General features: G+C 34.9%; 1 protein-coding gene across 3 annotated transcripts in view; it reads left to right on the top strand.

Annotated features, from left to right (window-relative positions):
- KCNT2 (potassium sodium-activated channel subfamily T member 2) overlaps window positions 1-17,743 on the top strand; it is a 515,262-nt gene that overhangs the window by 203,236 nt on the left and 294,283 nt on the right. For all 3 annotated transcript variants that reach the window (XM_001376989.4, XM_056815678.1, XM_007480998.3), the window contains exons 6-7: window positions 16,004-16,078; window positions 17,414-17,497. In XM_001376989.4, coding sequence (XP_001377026.1) covers window positions 16,004-16,078; window positions 17,414-17,497 — 159 coding nt within the window. The remainder of the gene's footprint in view (window positions 1-16,003; window positions 16,079-17,413; window positions 17,498-17,743) is intronic.

Here is a 17,743-nt window from a genome sequence, read left to right as displayed (position 1 = left end):
ATTTCCTAGTTTGAAGAGCTCCAAATCCTTTCTGCTTCCCCATAAGATAAATAAGTACAAGTTGATAGTACTGGTAGTGGTGGTAGTGGTGGTGATGTGTAGAGAGGTAATTCTTAAAGTAGAGAAATGAAATTAAGCCCAGTCTAAATTTCTGTTCTCTTCCCTTCTCTGTAGTCAAAACTTTTGGAACATAGATTTAGAGCTGATGTGGATTTTAGGGATCAAGTTTAATTCCTTCAAGAATCAGAAACACAGGTTCAGAATTTGCTCTAATTGATATGTCTAGTAAATAAAAGAGATGGATTCAAACCCATGTGTTCCTAACTTAAGCCCAGTCCTCTATTCACTACATTACATTGACTTTCAGATTTTGAATTTTCCTTGCATCATGGATGTGTAAATGTGAATTATTATCCAACCTATATCAAATCTATGTGGTAAAATTAAGGGAAAATTTGGTTGCTATTGTGTGAAGTTCAACAATTATATCCAATATGAATGTGGCTTTAGTGAGGTGTGGGGTACAGTTGAATGAAGGGCTGAAGAGAAGTACAGAAAACTGAACTTTTCTTCACTTCTTTAAGGAAATTTAGGCCCAAAGGAGAAGGATATATTTCAGTTTCCCCATCCTGTACCTATTAATCAGAAAAAGGTAGATTTTTACACATATAGAACATACCCTCCAAAGGATAAAGGAAGAAGGGATTTACTGGGTATTATTGAATTAAGAAATAATTTTTAAAATAAAAGAAGTAAAACTCTCACAAGTCATTTTCAGAACTGAAAAATAGCTTGAATTGGGAAGGAAATTGACTCCAAAATCAGTCAAAGAGACATTTTATAATTATTTTTGTTTTTAAATTATTTATAACTTTTCCATTAGTACAAATCATCAAGAATTGTCTGTACACAGTCTGGCCAAAACATGAATCTAAATTTATGAAAGTGTTTTCTCCACCTTATTGGCTCAAAGGCAACATGAAATTAACTTTGGCACATTTTACAGAATTTACAGCCTGATTCTAAAACATCAATTTGAAATACTTTATTTAAATTAATTTTCCATTGCAGTACCATTAGTTGATGACATTTATAATTAATTAGCTTCTGTCATTTACAAAATAAAAGCAGTGTCATATGGGGCTTAACTGGCATTGCATTGTTGACAGAAGACCCATTCTGGCTCTTCTTACAACTATGTACATGTAAATGTCAAGGCTCAGATTTATTTGGAGGCCCTATATGAAATAAGATTGAGTAAAGTAGAAGCTCCAGGTCAGTGTTGGTGAAGTATAGGCACTTATGTCCAGCCATCTTGGGGAGTGTGGGGGAGCTGCCACCTTCTGTCCAGCCACCCAAAGTGAGCATTTCCTCCCTCCACCCTCTGGGGTAAGGCGGGGGGCTCACTGGATGCTTGAAGTTGCAGTTTGGGCACGTGAACTTAAAAACCTTCACCAACACTGCTTTAGGTTAAGTAGGTCAGTGGCAAATATAAGGACAATATGAAACTGAGAGAAGCTAAAGACTAGAGTTTTCAGGGATGATGACTGATGATGAATCCTTAAATTGATTAACTCTTGTCATGAAATTTTAGGCTAATTAGAGATATATTTGCAACATTAGAAATTTTTAAGTTCTCCATCTTCCACAGAGTTACTTTTAAAATTTTAACTGTGGCCACTACTGAGTTTTTCCCCTAGTTTTCAGTCATTAAGGGGTACAGTGAAAGCAGGGAGGAAGAAGGTAGATGAAAGAAGTAGTTGCTTTGGAATTGAGTAATTAAAACAGGAACAACAATAAGAAGACACAAATTAAGGGTGTATTCATCAATTTCTATAAACTCCTATAAATACATATCAATAAATACTAATTTTATTAGGTATTAACAATTAATAAAAAAGGATTAAGTATATATTATGATGCCAGGCACTATGCTATGACCTGTGGATAATAGACTCTGCCCTTATAGAATTTATATTCTCTATGATGGAAGCAACATGTGCTCATAAAGAAAATCCCTATAAGGTAATTATTTGGAGGCAGATACTAGCAGAGGGATGAAGGGGTTATTAGCCAAGTCCTCATATAGAAGATATTAATTAATCTGAATTTAAAAAACAAACAAACAAAAAAAAAAAAACTAGGCATCCTAAAAAACAAACCAGAGGAGGGAGTGCATTCAAAGTACAGAGAACAGTAAATGCAAAGGCAAGAATACAGGAGATCGAATCATTGAGAAGAATAACAGAAAGACCAGTAGATAAAAAGAGTTATATGAAGGGAAGCATTATATAATTATACTGAAAAGTGAGACCATAAAGGAATTGAAGGAATTTAAAGGTCAAACGGGGCAGTTTGTATTTGATCCTATTACTTAAAGTGAGTCACTGAAATATTTTGAATATTGAAATATTATGATCAGGCCTCAACTAAAGGAAACTTTCTGTCAACCCTTTGAAAGATGTATTAAAAGGGGGAGAATTTTAATGAAAAAAATCAATTAAGAAGTCTTTTCAGTAACCCAGGTAAGAGGTAGATCCCTGAATTCATAAGTGGGACCAAATACAACCAATCTCTTCAGCTTATGAAAAAGCAGTAGTACTGATTTATTCTCTGTTGGATAGTGTAGTCAGCAAAACCTCAGTGCATTGATTTTTCCCCTTCATATCTTAGGTTTTGGAGCTGGAAAAGACATTAAAGATTATATAAATCAACGCTTTAAAATTTAGATAAGGAAACTAAGGAACAGAGGTTTCTATGTAAGGGTTGGAAAAAGGAGAGAGGAATTCAACGCAGAATCTTTCACACTAAATTTAAACCTTCTTCCACTATATAATTCTTCTTTTAGTGGTGGTTTAAAATATGGTCATTTAATGAGAACTAGAATATCTAGGGGACAAAACCTAGCCTTGGACACACTTAAACATATTATCTGAAGTTCAAAAAGCACAATATACTTCTGAAATTCAAGTGCTTTCATTTATTAATGGCCACTAATTGTTTGAAAAACAAACAAGTTAGATCAAAACCTCTAGATAATTAGTCTCTTTGAAGTCTAAATAAAAGATGTTGGATTACATAGTTGTTCTCACATTGGGAACTGTGTTCTTTTTTTTTTTCTATTCTCTGGTTGCTTTTCCTGAGGTTTCTGGCATTTAATGTTAATATCAAAGCAATCTCTTGTAACATATGTTCAGTTAAATTCAACAAGTATTTATTGTTTATTAGGCAATAAAATCATCACTAGATATAAAAAGATTTTTTAAAGTCTGTCCTCAAGAAGGTTATGTTTTTTTAATTTTATAATATTTGATCATTTCCAAGCATTATTCATTAAAGACAAAGATCATTTTCTTTTCCTCCCCTCCACCCCCCATAGCCGACGCGTGATTCCACTGGGTATCACATGTGTTCTTTATTCGAACCCATTGTCATGTTGTTAGTATTTGAATTAGAGTGTTCGTTTAGAGTCTCTCCTCTGTCGTGTCCCCTCAACCGCTGTAGTCAGGCAGTTGCTTTTCCTCGGTGTTTCTACTCCCACAGTTTGTCCTCTGCTTATGAATAGTGTTTTTTATCCTAGATCCCTGTAGATTGCTCAGGGACATTACACCGCTACTAATGGAGAAGTCCATTACATTCGATTATACCACAGTGTATTAGACTCTGTGTACAATGTTCTGCTGGTTCTGCTCCTCTCGCTCTGCATCACTTCCTGGAGGTCGTTCCAGTCTCCATGGAATTCCTCCACTTTATTATTCCTTTTTGCACAATAGTATTCCATCACCAACATATACCACAGTTTGCTCAGCCATTCCCCAATTGATGGGCATCCCCTCATTTTCCAATTTTTGGCTACCACAAAGAGCGCAGCTATGAATATTCTTGTACATGTCTTTTTCTCCATTATCTCTTTGGAGTACAGACCCAGCAGTGCTATGGCTGGATGAAAGGGTAGACATTCTTTTCTCACCCTTTGGGCATAGTTCCAAATTGCCCTCCAGAATGGTTGGATCAGTTCACAACTACACCAGCAATGAATTAATGTCCCTACTTTGCCACATCCCCTCCAGCATTCATTACTTTCCTTTGCTATCATGCTGGCCAGTCTGCTTGGTGTGAGGTGATGCCTCAGAGTTGTTTTGATCTGCATCTCTCTGATTATAAGAGATTTAGAACACTTCTTCATGTGCTTATTAATAGTTTTGATTTCTTTATCTGAAAACTGCCTATCCATGTCCCTTGCCCATTTATCAATTGGAGAATGGCTTGGATTTTTGAACAATTGAGTTAGCTCTTTATAAATTTGAGTAATTAAACCTTTGTCAGAGGTTTCTATGAAGATTTTTTCCCAATTTGTTGTTTCCCTTCTGATTTTAGTTACATTGGTTTTGTTTGTACAAAAGCTTTTTAATTTGATGTAGTCAAAATTATTTATTTTACATTTTGTGACTCTTTCTATGTCTTGCTTGGTTTTAAAGTCTTTCCCCTCCCAAAGGTCTGACATGTATACTATTCTGTGTTTACCCAATTTACTTATGGTTTCTTTCTTTATTTTTAAGTCATTCACCCATTTTGAATTTATCTTGGTGTAGGGTGTGAGGTGTTGATCAATTCCTAATCTCTCCCACACTGTCTTCCAATTTTCCCAGCAGTTTTTAATGAATAGTGAATTTTTATCCCAAAAGCTGGGATTTTTGGGTTTATCATATACTGTCTTGCTGAGGTCGCTTGCCCCCAGTCTATTCCACTGATCTTCCTTTCTGTCTCTTAGCCAGTACCAAATTGTTTTGATGACTGCTACTTTGTAATATAGTTTAAGGTCTAGGACTGCAAGGCCCCCATCATTTGTGTTTTTTTTTTCATTATTTCCCTGGATATCCTTGATCTTTTGTTCTTCCAAATGAACTTTGTTATGGTTTTTTCTAAATCAATAAAGAAATTTTTGGGGAGTTCAATGGGTATGGCACTAAATAGATAAATAAGTTTGGGTAGGATGGTCATTTTTATTATATTGGCTCATACTATCCATGAGCAGTTAATGTTTTTCCAATTGCTCAAGTCTAGTTTTAGTTGTGTGGAGAGTGTTTTGTAGTTGTGTTCATATGGTTCCTGTGTTTGTCTCAGGAGATAGATTCCTAGGTATTTTATTTTGTCTAAGGTGATTTTGAATGGGATTTCTCTTTCTAGTTCTTGCTGCTGAGCTGTGTTGGAGATATATAGAAATGCTGATGACTTATGTGAGTTTATTTTGTATCCTGCAACTTTGCTAAAGTTGTTGATTATTTCAATTAGCTTTTTGGTTGAATTTCTAGGATTCTGTAAGTAGACCATCATGTCATCCACAAAGAGTGATAACTTGGTCTCCTCCTTGCCTATTTTGATGCCTTCAATTTCTTTTTCTTCTCTAATTGCTACTGCTAGTGTTTCTAGTACAATGTCAAATAGTAGAGGTGATAATGGGCATCCTTGTTTCACTCCAGATCTTATTGGGAATGCATCTAGTTTATCCCCATTGCAGATGATATTAGCTGATGGTTTTAGATATATACTGTTTATTATTTTTAGGAATGACCCTTCTATTCCTATGCTTTCTAGTGTTTTTAATAGGGAATGGGTGTTGTATTTTATCAAAGGCTTTTTCTGCATCTATTGAGATAATCATGTGGTTCTTGTTGGTTTGCTTGTTGATGTGGTCAATTATGTGGATGGTTTTCCTAATATTGAACCAACCCTGCATCCCTGGTGTAAAATCTACTTGATCATGGTGGATGACCCTTCGGAACACTTGCTGGAGTCTTTTTGCTAGTATTCTATTTAAGATTTTTGCATCTATATTCATTAGGGAGATTGGTCTATAGTTTTCTTTCTCTGTTTTTGACCTGCCTGGTTTTGGAGTCAGTACCATGTTTGTCTCATAAAAGGAGTTTGGTAGAACTCACTCTTTGCTTATTATGTCAAATCATTTGTATAGTATTGGGGTTAACTGTTCTTTGAATGTTTGATAGAATTCACTGGTGAATCCATCATGCCCTGGGGATTTTTTTCTTAGGAAGTTCTTTGATGGCTTGTTGGATTTCATTTTCTGATATGGGATTATTTAAGAATTCTATTACTTCTTTTGTTAGTCCAGGCATTTTATAATTTTGATTAGTGATATTTCCTCATTATCTAAAGTCCCTTTTAACAAAATATAATTACCTTCCCTATCCCTTTTGATCAGGTCTATTTTTGCTTTGGCTTTATCAGATATCATGATTACAACTCCTGCCTTCTTTCTGTCAGTTGAGGCCCAGAAGGTCTTACTCCATCCTTTAATTCTGACCTTGTGGGTATCTACCTGCCTCATGCGTGTTTCTTGAAGACAACATATGGTAGGGTTTGGGATTCTAATCCATTCTGCTATTCGTCTACATTTTATGGGTGAGTTCATCCCATTCACGTTCAAAGTTATGATTGTGACTTGTGAATTCTCTGGCATTTTGATATCCTTCCCTAATTCTAACCTTTCTTCTTCAGCTCTACCTTTTAGTCCAGTGATTTACTTTAAATTGTTCCCCCTTGTCCCCTCCCTTGATATGTTTCCCTTTCTAGTCCCGCCCTTTTTGTTCCTTCCCCCTCCCCCCTCTTCTTCCCTCCCTTTTTTGTGTTCACTCCCTCCTCCCCCTTGGTTTTCCCTTTTCCCTTCCCTTGTTGGGTAAGATAGAATTCACGATCCAAATGGATCTGGATTTTCTTCCCTCTCAGAGTTGATTTCCTTGAGAGTAAGGTTTAAGTAAAAACGCTCTTCCTCTCCTTCTTATAGGAGTTTTCTTTTTCTCCTCTTCCCTTGTGAATCTTTGTGTGAGTAAGATTATTCTATTTGTTCTTTCTTTTCCCCCTATTTACACATTCCATTTTCCCCACATGTTAATATACATAGATTGATATAAATGTAGTCCTTATAGAAGAGAGTTTGAGTAAAAGAAAAAGATAACATTTTTCTCCTTTTCCCTTTCCTTCATATTTACCTTTTCAGGGATTCCATTCTCTTTGATTTTCGATATCGAACTTTCCACAGAGCTCTGGTCTTTTCATTGCAAAAAGTTGGAAATCTTCTATTTTGTTGAATGCCCATTCTTTCCTTTGGAAGTATATAGTCAGTTTTGCTGGATAGCTGATTCTTGGCTGAAGACCCAGCTCTCTTGCCTTTCTGAAAATCATGTTCCATGCCTTACGATCATTCAGAGTGGAACTTGCAAGGTCTTGTGTGACCCTAATTGGCATTTCTTTATATCTAAATTGTCATTTTCTGGCTTCTTGTAGGATTTTTTTCTTTTGTTTGAAAGCTTTGGAATTTGGCAATTACATTCCTGGGAGTTGTATTTTGGGGATTTAGTGTAGAGGGTATTCTGTGAGCTCTGTCAGTGGCTGTATTGCCTCCTAGTTCTAGAATCTCTGGGCAATTTTCTTTGATTATATCTTGTATTACAATGTCGAGTTTGTTGTTTATTTCTGGCTTATCTGGAAGTCCAATTATGTCACCTTGTCAGTGAGATATTTTATGTTCTCTTCTAATTTCTTGGTCTTTTGGCTTTGCTTTATTAATTCTTGCTCTTTTGTCTTCCAGCTGCCTGATTCTGGGCTTTAAAGCCTGGTTTTCCTTTTCAGTTTGGTCAAACTGGTTTTGTAGATGGGTGAATTTCTCTTGCAGTGTTTCCCACTTTTCCTCCCTGAGGTCTTCCATCTTTTTGATCCTTTCCCATTCAAATTCTTCATGGGTTTGTGGAGGGTTTCCATTTCCTTTGGAAGGTTTTGGAGCATTTGCTTGTGTTTCCTCTTCTATCTCCTCTGTATTTTGTATTTTTGCTCCATAAAATTTGTCCAAAGTTGCCCCCTTCTTCTTGTTTTTCTTGGAATTTTGGAGCTTTTGTGCTTCTGTGGAGTTTGCCTCCTTTATCTGAGTGAGGAGGACTAGCTTTTCTTATCTCTGTCTGGTATTCAGAGGTTTTAGCCCTAGGCAGATTGTCTGTTCTATGCAGTTGTTGTTCTGTCTTCCTGGGGAAGCCAGGAATTGCTGGTGTTTCCGTATTATTGCCCTCCTCAGTTCCCTCCTGATGCTTCTCAGCTTCTCCTTTGCCTTACTTCCACGCTCTGAGCCTGGCTTGGCCCTTTCCACAGGGGGGTTTGTTTCTTTGCCTTAGCAGGCCAGGAGAGCCAGGACTCTGAGGGGGGAGGTGCCGAGGCTTCTGGGAGCTCTGAGGGTTCCTGATAAGATTAACTTTCTCGGGGTTGAACTGAGTATGCTTTGAGGCAGGACTTCCATGAGACTCGGATGGAAGGATCCAGCCAGGGGTCTGCAGCCCCCCCCCCCAGGAAGCAGCCTTCAGAATAGCAGGCTCCCAAGGCCCTTTTGCCAGTCCTGAGGGTTACTGTTGTTTCAGAAGACCTTGCACTCTGAGGGGGAGGACCTGTGGCTTCCAGGAGCTCTGAGGGCTGGTGATAGGATTAACCTCAGACTGAGTATGCCCTGAGGCAGGGACCTTCAATGAGACTCAGATGGAAGGATCAGGTCAGGGACCTACAGGCTCCCCTGTCTCTCTCTGTTTCCCTGCTGTCTGGGTGCCCGCTTGACTGGGTCAGGTTGTTTTCAGGAAGTGGCCTTCAGGATAGCTGGCATTGAGGCTCTGAGGTTCTTTCAGCTGCCTCAGACCCAGTGCTCTGGGTTGGGCAGATGGGTCCTGGGACCTTCCTTCTACCTACCCCTTAGGTCCAAGTGATCTCGCGTTCTGGCTTTTGGGGGGGGCGTACCTTTTGATCCAGGTCCAGGTCCAGGAGGAGGATTCCCGGGGTCTATGCTGTTGTTCGTTTTGAATTTTGGTGCCTTAGGAGCATATAGTTTGAGTTTGGTAGTGAAGGGTTTCCGGAGATCTGAACTTTAGCTTTTTCTAAGCCGCCATCTTGACCGGAAGTCTCAAGAAGCTTATGTTTTACTCTATGTGTATATATGTGCCTTTATATAGAGGCAATATGGTGATTCAATGGATACAGCCCTGAGATTGGAGTAAGGAAGGCTAGTTGAAATCTGGTCTCAGAAATTTCCTATCGGTATGATCCTGTATGCCTCAATTTAAACTGTAAAATGGAAGTCATAATAGGACCCATCTCCTAGGGAGGATGTGAGAATCAAATGGTACAATATTTATTAGTCATTTAGCAATATGCTGACACATAACAGGTGCTTAATAGGTATCATCATCATCTCAAAAATGAACTGTGGTATTAGTTCTAATTTGCTCATTTTTATTTTTAGAGGCAAAATAGTGCCTCTTCTACAGTTTATAGTCTCATGATTGACTGAGGATCATCAAATTGGAACTGTAAGAAATTGGACTTTAATTTAGGTCATTTAGTCTCTGAGGCCAGATCTACTATGCCATATGCCAATTGTGTTTATATTCATGCAGCATTTCAAAGTCTTTAAAAATGTTTTACACCTTATATCACTTGAGCTTGCTATGTCAATATTATAGGTATTAGTGAGGCTAGATGAATGTAAGTGACTTGACAATCATCGCAGAGATAGAATTGAATCTCATTTCTTCTTAACTTCAAGTTCAAAGCTGTTTCATTATTGCATCATTTTATCTGTTTTTTGTAAACACTGAGCACTATTAATAATGAAATGAGACATTTTATTTATTTATTGTATATTTCATGGTTAGTAATACATGAACCTAGAATGAGAAAAAAACAGATTCTTATGCTTTTCATCATTCTTGAAAATTCATCCTCAGTTATTGTTTCATTTAGATTTATACTTAGTATGGAAAACTGACCAATTACCATTATCTTCTGTCATCCTAAATAATCTTTGAATTGATGTATTTCTCATATTATTAGGCAGGTAGTTGGTACAATAGAGTGCCAGACCTGCAATCAGGAAGACTCATTGTCATAAGTTCAAATCTAGCCTTGGATATTTATTACCTGTGACTGGGTAATTACTTAATCCTATTTGCCTCAGTTTCTTCATCAGTAAAATGAGCTGGAGAAGGAAATGGCAAACTATTCTAGTATCTTTGCCATGAAAACCCCAAATGTTATGAAGTCAGATATAACTAAAATGAATGAACACAGATCTCTTGTTAGTAGTGATTTTAAGCATTCTTTAATATGGTTTTGAATATTTTGCAGATTTTTCTGGAATTCTTCATTTGAGAAACATTTTATGAAAAAAAAGATATGAAATCTTTTAAATACTTTACCTATTGAAGAATGGTGATTAGTTTATATGTGTGCAAGCACACACATATATATGTAAAAATAAATACATATATATGTACAAATATAGATAGATATATAATCTTGAATATCAAATTCTAATTTGAGAATTTATTTTACAAATATTTTCCCTTTCAATCATTTCCCTTATCTTCAGTACATTAATTTTGTCTCTTAAAAACTTTTCCATTTCAAGCAATCAGAATTTTCTATTTTTTCTTTTGAAATTGCTTCTATCTTTTATTTGGTTAAGAATATATCTCCTATTCTCCATCAATTTTTCTTTAGTGTAAGTAATATGTGTCTTTCAAAACATGATGAAAATGGATATATGCATTGTGTGAAAACCCATGTATAACTTCTATTACCTGCTATCTTGGTAAGGCAGGAGGAGTGGGAAGAAGGGGCAGAACATAGGATTTATAAAATAAAAAATATGGAAAGAAAAATTAAAAATGTAAAAAGTAAAAAATAAAAAAAACCTAGAAAATATATGGTCCTTTTATTTTTATCATATTTATTTTTATTTATTTTTATATTTATAGCATAACTGTTGATATTAGCTTGCATCTCCACTTAGAATTAATTTTGGAATACATAAAGGAATAAGGTCTTGGTTTAGGCCTAGTTTCTGCCAGATTTTTTAAATTTTTATAAAATGAGGAGCTTTATTTCTATGTAATTTAACTTTTCTACTTTATTAAATAATGTGTTATTGAGTACAATGTATTACTGAGTTTTAGTGTTTTCTAGGTCTATATTGTCTAGTTTGTTCCATTAATCAAACTCTTTTTCTAATCAATATTAGATGATTTTGATGACTGATGCTTTATAATACATTTTGAGGTATATAAAGTAGTGCTTCTCCCTTTTTATTACTTCTTTTCATCCTTTTCCTTAACATTTTAGGTCTTCACAGTTGATCAGTATACATTATTGTTACTATGCACAATAATCTAGTTCTGCTTATTTAACTTTCACTCAATTAATATGTCTTTCCAGGATTTTTTTTTTGTGTGTGTGTGTCTGTGATCATCTTGTTTGTCATTTTTATAGCACAATAGCATATACCCTTACAAGCATATACCACATCTTGTTCAGTAATTCCCCAAGTGATAGACATCCCTCCTAGTACATAGTTATTTGGAACATTTTTCATATGTCTGAAGATCATTTTAATTTCCTCATTTGAGAATTACCTATTCATATCTTTTGCCAATTTACCAATAAGGAAATGATTTTTGTTCTTATTGATTTGACTCAGTTTTCTACATATTTGGAAAATATAACCTTTGTCAGGAAGACTTACTATAAAGGCTTTTCCCCTCCAGTTTGTTGTTTGCCTTTTAATCTTAGTTGTATTGTTTTTGTTTGTACATAAACTTTAATTCAGTGTAATCAAAGTTACCAATTTTACATCTCACAATGCTCTCTATCTCTTGGTCATAAATTCTTCCTTAATCACAAGGTCTAAATGTGAACAATTTTGTGCTCCCTTAATTTATGGTTATAAACCATATAATAAATAGCATAAGAAATATGCTATTTATTTCTCAATTACAGATCCATTTTGACTTTAGGCACTAGAATTCAGAAGGATGAGGAAATATTTCTTGGAAAAGGTGGTATTTTATCTGTGTCTTGAAGGAAGATGAGGAAGCCAAGTGATGGAGATGAGGGAAAGAGTTCTAGGTACTGAGGATAGCCAGTGAAAATGCTTAATCATGGGATGGATTGTTTTGTGCAGGTTACTGGATGTAAAATACGTGGTGGTGAGTAAGGTGAAAGAAACTCAAAAAGACAAAAGTAACCAGATTGTGAAGAACTTTGAATGTCACATAGGAAACTTCATATCTAATCTGGGAAGTGATTGAGAACCACTGGAGGTGATTCAATAAGAGAGTGACAGCTGCCCCCAGTTGATGGCTTTTTAAAGGAGTTTAAAAGGGACAATGAAATATAGGATGCCAGGTAGTATATATAGTAGGTTTTATTCAGGGTTATTTAAGGATAGGGGAAAAGGAGGTGTGTTTATTTGCACCAGAGTACAATATACTGTTGAAGATGAGAAGGAGGGAGGAAGGTAGGCAGAGAGAGAGACAGAGACAGAGACAGAGAGAGACAGAGACAGAGTGAGTCAGACAGAGACAGAGAGAGACAGAGACAGAGATGCAGAGAGAGACAGAGACAGAGAAAACAAGAACAGAAGATAATTGTGGCAGAGAAGCAAGGAAAGGATGGGTTGGATCAAAATTGCATATAGAAGTGCTGGTCTTGACAGGGATAGGAGTCTTCTCTTCAACATCAATGAGAGTAAGGGAGGATGATGCAAGATGATGCTAGAGATGAGGGAAAAAAGGAATTTAGGAAGCTTTCTTTAAATGGTCTCATTTTCCCCCCATTGAAGTATGAGGTAAATTCCACAGTGGAAGGGATAGAAGGAAGGTTGATATGAGAGAAGTGAGAAGAGGTTTAAAACAGAAGCTTTTGTAATTGGGATAATTGATTTGGGAGGGTTAACAGGATTTCTTGTTACAGTGAGGAACAAATTGAGATTAGATAGCACAAATTTATTAGCTGGCCCAGTCAATATCATGATTTCTATAGTTCCTTTCAGAAGCATGTGTGTTATAGGGAAGGAGTTAGAGGTTGTGAATAATCCAGGGTTAGGGCATAGCAAGGCATTTTTCAGTGATATTACAAGGGAAATCCAAAATGGTGTTGAGTTAAAGGGACCATCCAGGGTTTCCTTTAAGGAAGAGGACAGTGTAGTTAGAACATGGGTAATGTCATGGAAAAGTACAGAGGGGAGAAAGATATTGGAAGACAGTGAGAATGAAGAGTAGTTGGTTTAGGGGAGTATGGCATAAGAAGCTGAGAAAAAATGAAGCATTATCAAGTAAGGAAATTTTGAGTACCTCTCTTCTTACTGTTATTATTACTTCATTTGATCCATTTTTTTTGTTTCTGTGTGGAAACAGATGAGGTAGGACCAACTATAACCTCTTATTCTGCCATCTTGTCAGGTCTTATTGATATATTCATTTTTTTTATGTGAACAGGAAAAAAAGAAACCAAGTAAAGTTTAATAAATTTCAAGCATGATATCCTGCTTTCTAGTCTCAGAACAATAAATCATTCTTTGTTCCATGATGATGTTCTTTGACCCTTTGTCATCTTCTTAGTACAAGACTATTTATTTTGAGATCAGTTCCTTTAGGTTTCCAAGTGGAGAATGTGATTATTCCATTTACTTTATTGAGTCCTTTTCTCTAAGCTACTCTTTTGTAATTCATGTAAATTCATGATGTGATTATATCAGAAGGTAATATAAGTTAGATTTACATCCTAAGAGTAGAATTAGATGTACATAATTATAAAAATTTTTACACTTTCTTTGGAAAGTGTACACCTTAAAAAAACTACAGTTTTCCTGTTCAGATTATTTTCCATTAGAAGAATCCCATCATATATATCAAACTTCCTGGAATCATTGGGTATACTTTAGACATAACATCATAGTCTAGAGATCTAAGAGATCGCAAGACCACGTAGCCCAATTCCTTCATTTTATAGATGAGGAAATTGAAGTACAGAGAAATTAAGTGATTTGACTAAGGTCACATGCATAGTCCCAAAAATGAGATTAAAAGCCAATTCCTTTGATTCCACAACCAATACCCTTTCCATGTTATAATAGCAATCAAGATTAAATAACTTCTATGTTCCATACACTACTTTAGGCACTCAATACCATATTAAACACTCTGCTAAGGAAATGTGATGCTTGAAATCATACAAAATTAATAAAAACCTTTAGGTAATAAGATTTCACTACATCATGAGCAATATTTTCTTTACCAAACAGTTCTAATAACAATTTGTCCCATCTATTTTAACATTTTCATATTGTTAGCTCTTTGTTTCATCTTAACAGTTTTAAGTGATAACAGAAATTTATGTAGTTCATGTGAGTAAAAATGAACTCCAACCTTTAGTTTCAAAAATTCAGTAGTTTGTTCTTTTTAAATTTTATTTTTTTAAGTTGATATAATTTTTATAATAATTCTCTGGTATTTTGTGATCCATGTTCTCTCCCTCCTTCTCAACCTACCCTTTTGCCAAGATGGAAGATAATATGAATTAGGTCAGTGGTGGTGGTGAACCTTTCAGAGACCAAGTGCCCAAACTGCACCCTCACTCCATCTTGTGAGCTGCCCTCTGACTCCAGACAGGGGAGGGAGGAAATGCTCTCATTGGGCTTCTGGGCAGAAAGGAAGGTGATGTGAGAAGTGTCCTCAGGCATGCGTGGAGACAGGGAAGCAATTGGCCCCCTCTGACATACATGCCATAGGTTTGCCAACACTGATCTAGTTGTACATATATAATCATATAATACATATTCCCATGTTTATCATGTTATGAAAGAAGACACATATCATTTACATTTATGGAGGAAATAAAGTGAAGAATGATATGCTTCAGTCTCTATTCAGACTGTGACTTTCTTCTGTGGAAGTGGATAAACATTTTAATCATGGGGTCCCTTGGAGTTGTTTTGGAATCCAGTAGTTCATGTTAAAGATATTAGTTTATATGAATTAGCTGAAATATAATAACTAGATTGAGCAATATACTTACAAATAACAAATTATTGTATCTTCTAAAGACTAAGCAAATAATGAATATAATATATATTTAGCATATTAATAATAATAACTGAAGGACAGAGACACAGTGGATAGCTAGACTTGAAAATCAGAAAAATCTGGGGCTATGAGCTGTGTTAATATTCAGACACATATTATTGGTGTGATTACGGGCAAATCACTTAACATCTCAATCCCCTAGCCTCTCTATAAGACTGTAAATTATAGATGAGTGGCTGGGCTAAAGCAGTGGAAGAAGTTTCATTTTCTGGGAGTTCTGTAATAATGGAAAAAATATAGGTTCTTCCCAAAATGTAAATACCCAAACCAAAATAATAGCAGATATCTATATAGCACTTTAAAGTTTGCAAATTAATTTTCACATATTATATCATGGCATTTGACCACATCCAGAATATTGTGTTCAAGCCTGGTAATTATGAAGACAAGTATTTTTTTTACTTTTTTATTTTTATTTATAATATTTTTCCATGGTTGCATGATTCATAATACCCCCTCCCATATTTATCCTCCCCCTCCTCAAACTGACAAGGAGTTCCACTGGGCTATACATGTATCATTGTTCAAAATATATTTCTATTTTATTCATATTATAAAGACAAGTATTTAGAAAAGAGTTGCCAACCCACTGAAGAGCCTATAAACTAGAATACATCAATAACATGAGGAAGAGTGTAGAAGTAGTGTCTTGATAGCTATTTGTAAATGTTTTCATGTTGTGATATGAAAAAAGAAGAGTTTATTTTGTGCTGCTTCCAATGTAATGATTTATGAAATAATATTTGAAATTGCCACCAAAAAGGACAAATTTTTAGTCTATAACTCTATGCTCATAAAAATTGTGGAATGAAAATACTGCAATTATAACATTCATGTAATTCCATGGATGTAAGTTAAAATTGCTTATAACAGGGGTCTCCAAACAAACTGTTACATTTTTTTCAAGGACCACATCATATTAATATGTGCACCATTGTAGACAGAGAAAGCTCTATCTAAACTTAGTCATTTTTCTTTCTTGATGGGATTCAATATACCTTTCTTTCATTGCTATGCTTTTTTTTTCTTAAAAGGGAAATATCTGGGAGCAGATCTTACGCATACCCTTCATCTTGGAAATAATTAATGCTGTCCCCTTCATCATCTCTGTAAGTCCACTAAAAGGAAGAAAAACTGCATGCCATTTGAATTAAATTGAGCACTAATGAATAAAAATTGGTAATAAATAAGTTTAATATTTTGGATGACTAGATATTATGCTTTTGTTAACAAAGAAAGATATAGCGAATTAATATCAGCTAGGTGGATTCTGGGATTAAATGAAAATTAATGGGGATGCTGGCTATTGTTACAAAATAAAGCACTCTTTAGATACAGAACCCTTGGTATGGCTGTCCCATGATCCTCACCCTTTAAAGCCTAATGCTTAAAACTTTAGCAACAGGGACAAAAGGACAAAAATTATTTATTATTAAAATATTGTGAAGCAATATTAGAAGCATAATTACATGGGTAGAATAAAATGATTTTCTTTCATAATATATGCATTAAAATAGCATTGATTTACACATTTTAGATGTTTAACATAATTTACTGAACCTAATTCTCTCTCCAGTACAGAGGCTGCCAGGAAATTGCCAGAAATTCTTCTCTCCATCTAGGTTTATCCATGAATGTACAACCAGTACCTTGCCATGTGCAAAGGGGAATTTCAGCTTAAATGAGCTGTTGCCTCTTTATAAAATGACTTATTGTGAATTCAGGGTTTGTAACAGTTTTATGTGAGGTGATGTTTTTTTCTTCTTCCAATCATGACCTAAATTGTACTGAGCCAGACTACTAAATGGATATTTATGACTAGAAAACTCTTGAACAACCTATCCAGCTATAGCTCAGATCAGATAGTTTTTTAAAAAATTTAAATAACTAATGTAAACAAAAAATCTGGAATTTTATTAAATAAAATGAGTGGTCTAATTTTTAAACCGGCTAAGCATTGGATGATTCAAGGCTTTTCAAAATATTTGAAAGCAAATACAGTAATAATGGGCAATTTATCCTGTCCCATTTTCCTATGTTGTCTATAGCAAAAAAAAAATATATATATATATATATATCCAATGTTTATCTAGATTTCTGCTGAGAATACTTGTCAGAAAAATTTATTTAGTTAGGTTTCATTATTTCTTGGGGTATATTGCTATTCTTTTCTTCCACTTTACATTTCCCTGAGAGATGTTAGTGCCTTAAAAAAACAATGAAAATGATTTCACCTGTCTTTTATCTGTTGCTTATTACTATTTTCAGCTTCATGGACCTCCTTTTTCATAAGAGGAGAATATTTCATGTGTTGCTTTCAAATTTGTGGAGCTTTTCTATTACTGTCACTTTTTTCTTGACTTCATTTGTATTGAAAAACTTTTTCAATTTGTTTGATGTCATTTTTCTGGACAGAAAGGTTTTAGTTTTAATTTATTTTCCAGATATTCTGGCCTTCCTTAAGAAATCTATTCATCCCTGTATTTCTAAATTGTTGGCTTGCTAAACATGCTTTGGAAAATATGATTGTAAGTATAAAGTTAATCAGAAATTGTGATTAAAAACATGCATTACTTCAAATTCACTACTATTATTTAGATTAAACATGAGTAGACTGATTTTAGGTCCTTATTTTATTAATGATTCCTTTCATGGCTTTCTCATACCCCCTATATAATTTATTGGTGTCAAATTCATTCAATTTAAAAACAAAATTGTTTTATATTATAGTGAACTAATTCATACTGTAGTGAACTTAATTGTGTTTTTATTTA

Source organism: Monodelphis domestica, chromosome 2, assembly GCF_027887165.1.
Source record: "Monodelphis domestica isolate mMonDom1 chromosome 2, mMonDom1.pri, whole genome shotgun sequence".
In the NCBI taxonomy this organism is placed as follows: domain Eukaryota; kingdom Metazoa; phylum Chordata; class Mammalia; order Didelphimorphia; family Didelphidae; genus Monodelphis; species Monodelphis domestica.
This window is presented reverse-complemented; position numbering and strand designations above follow the sequence as displayed.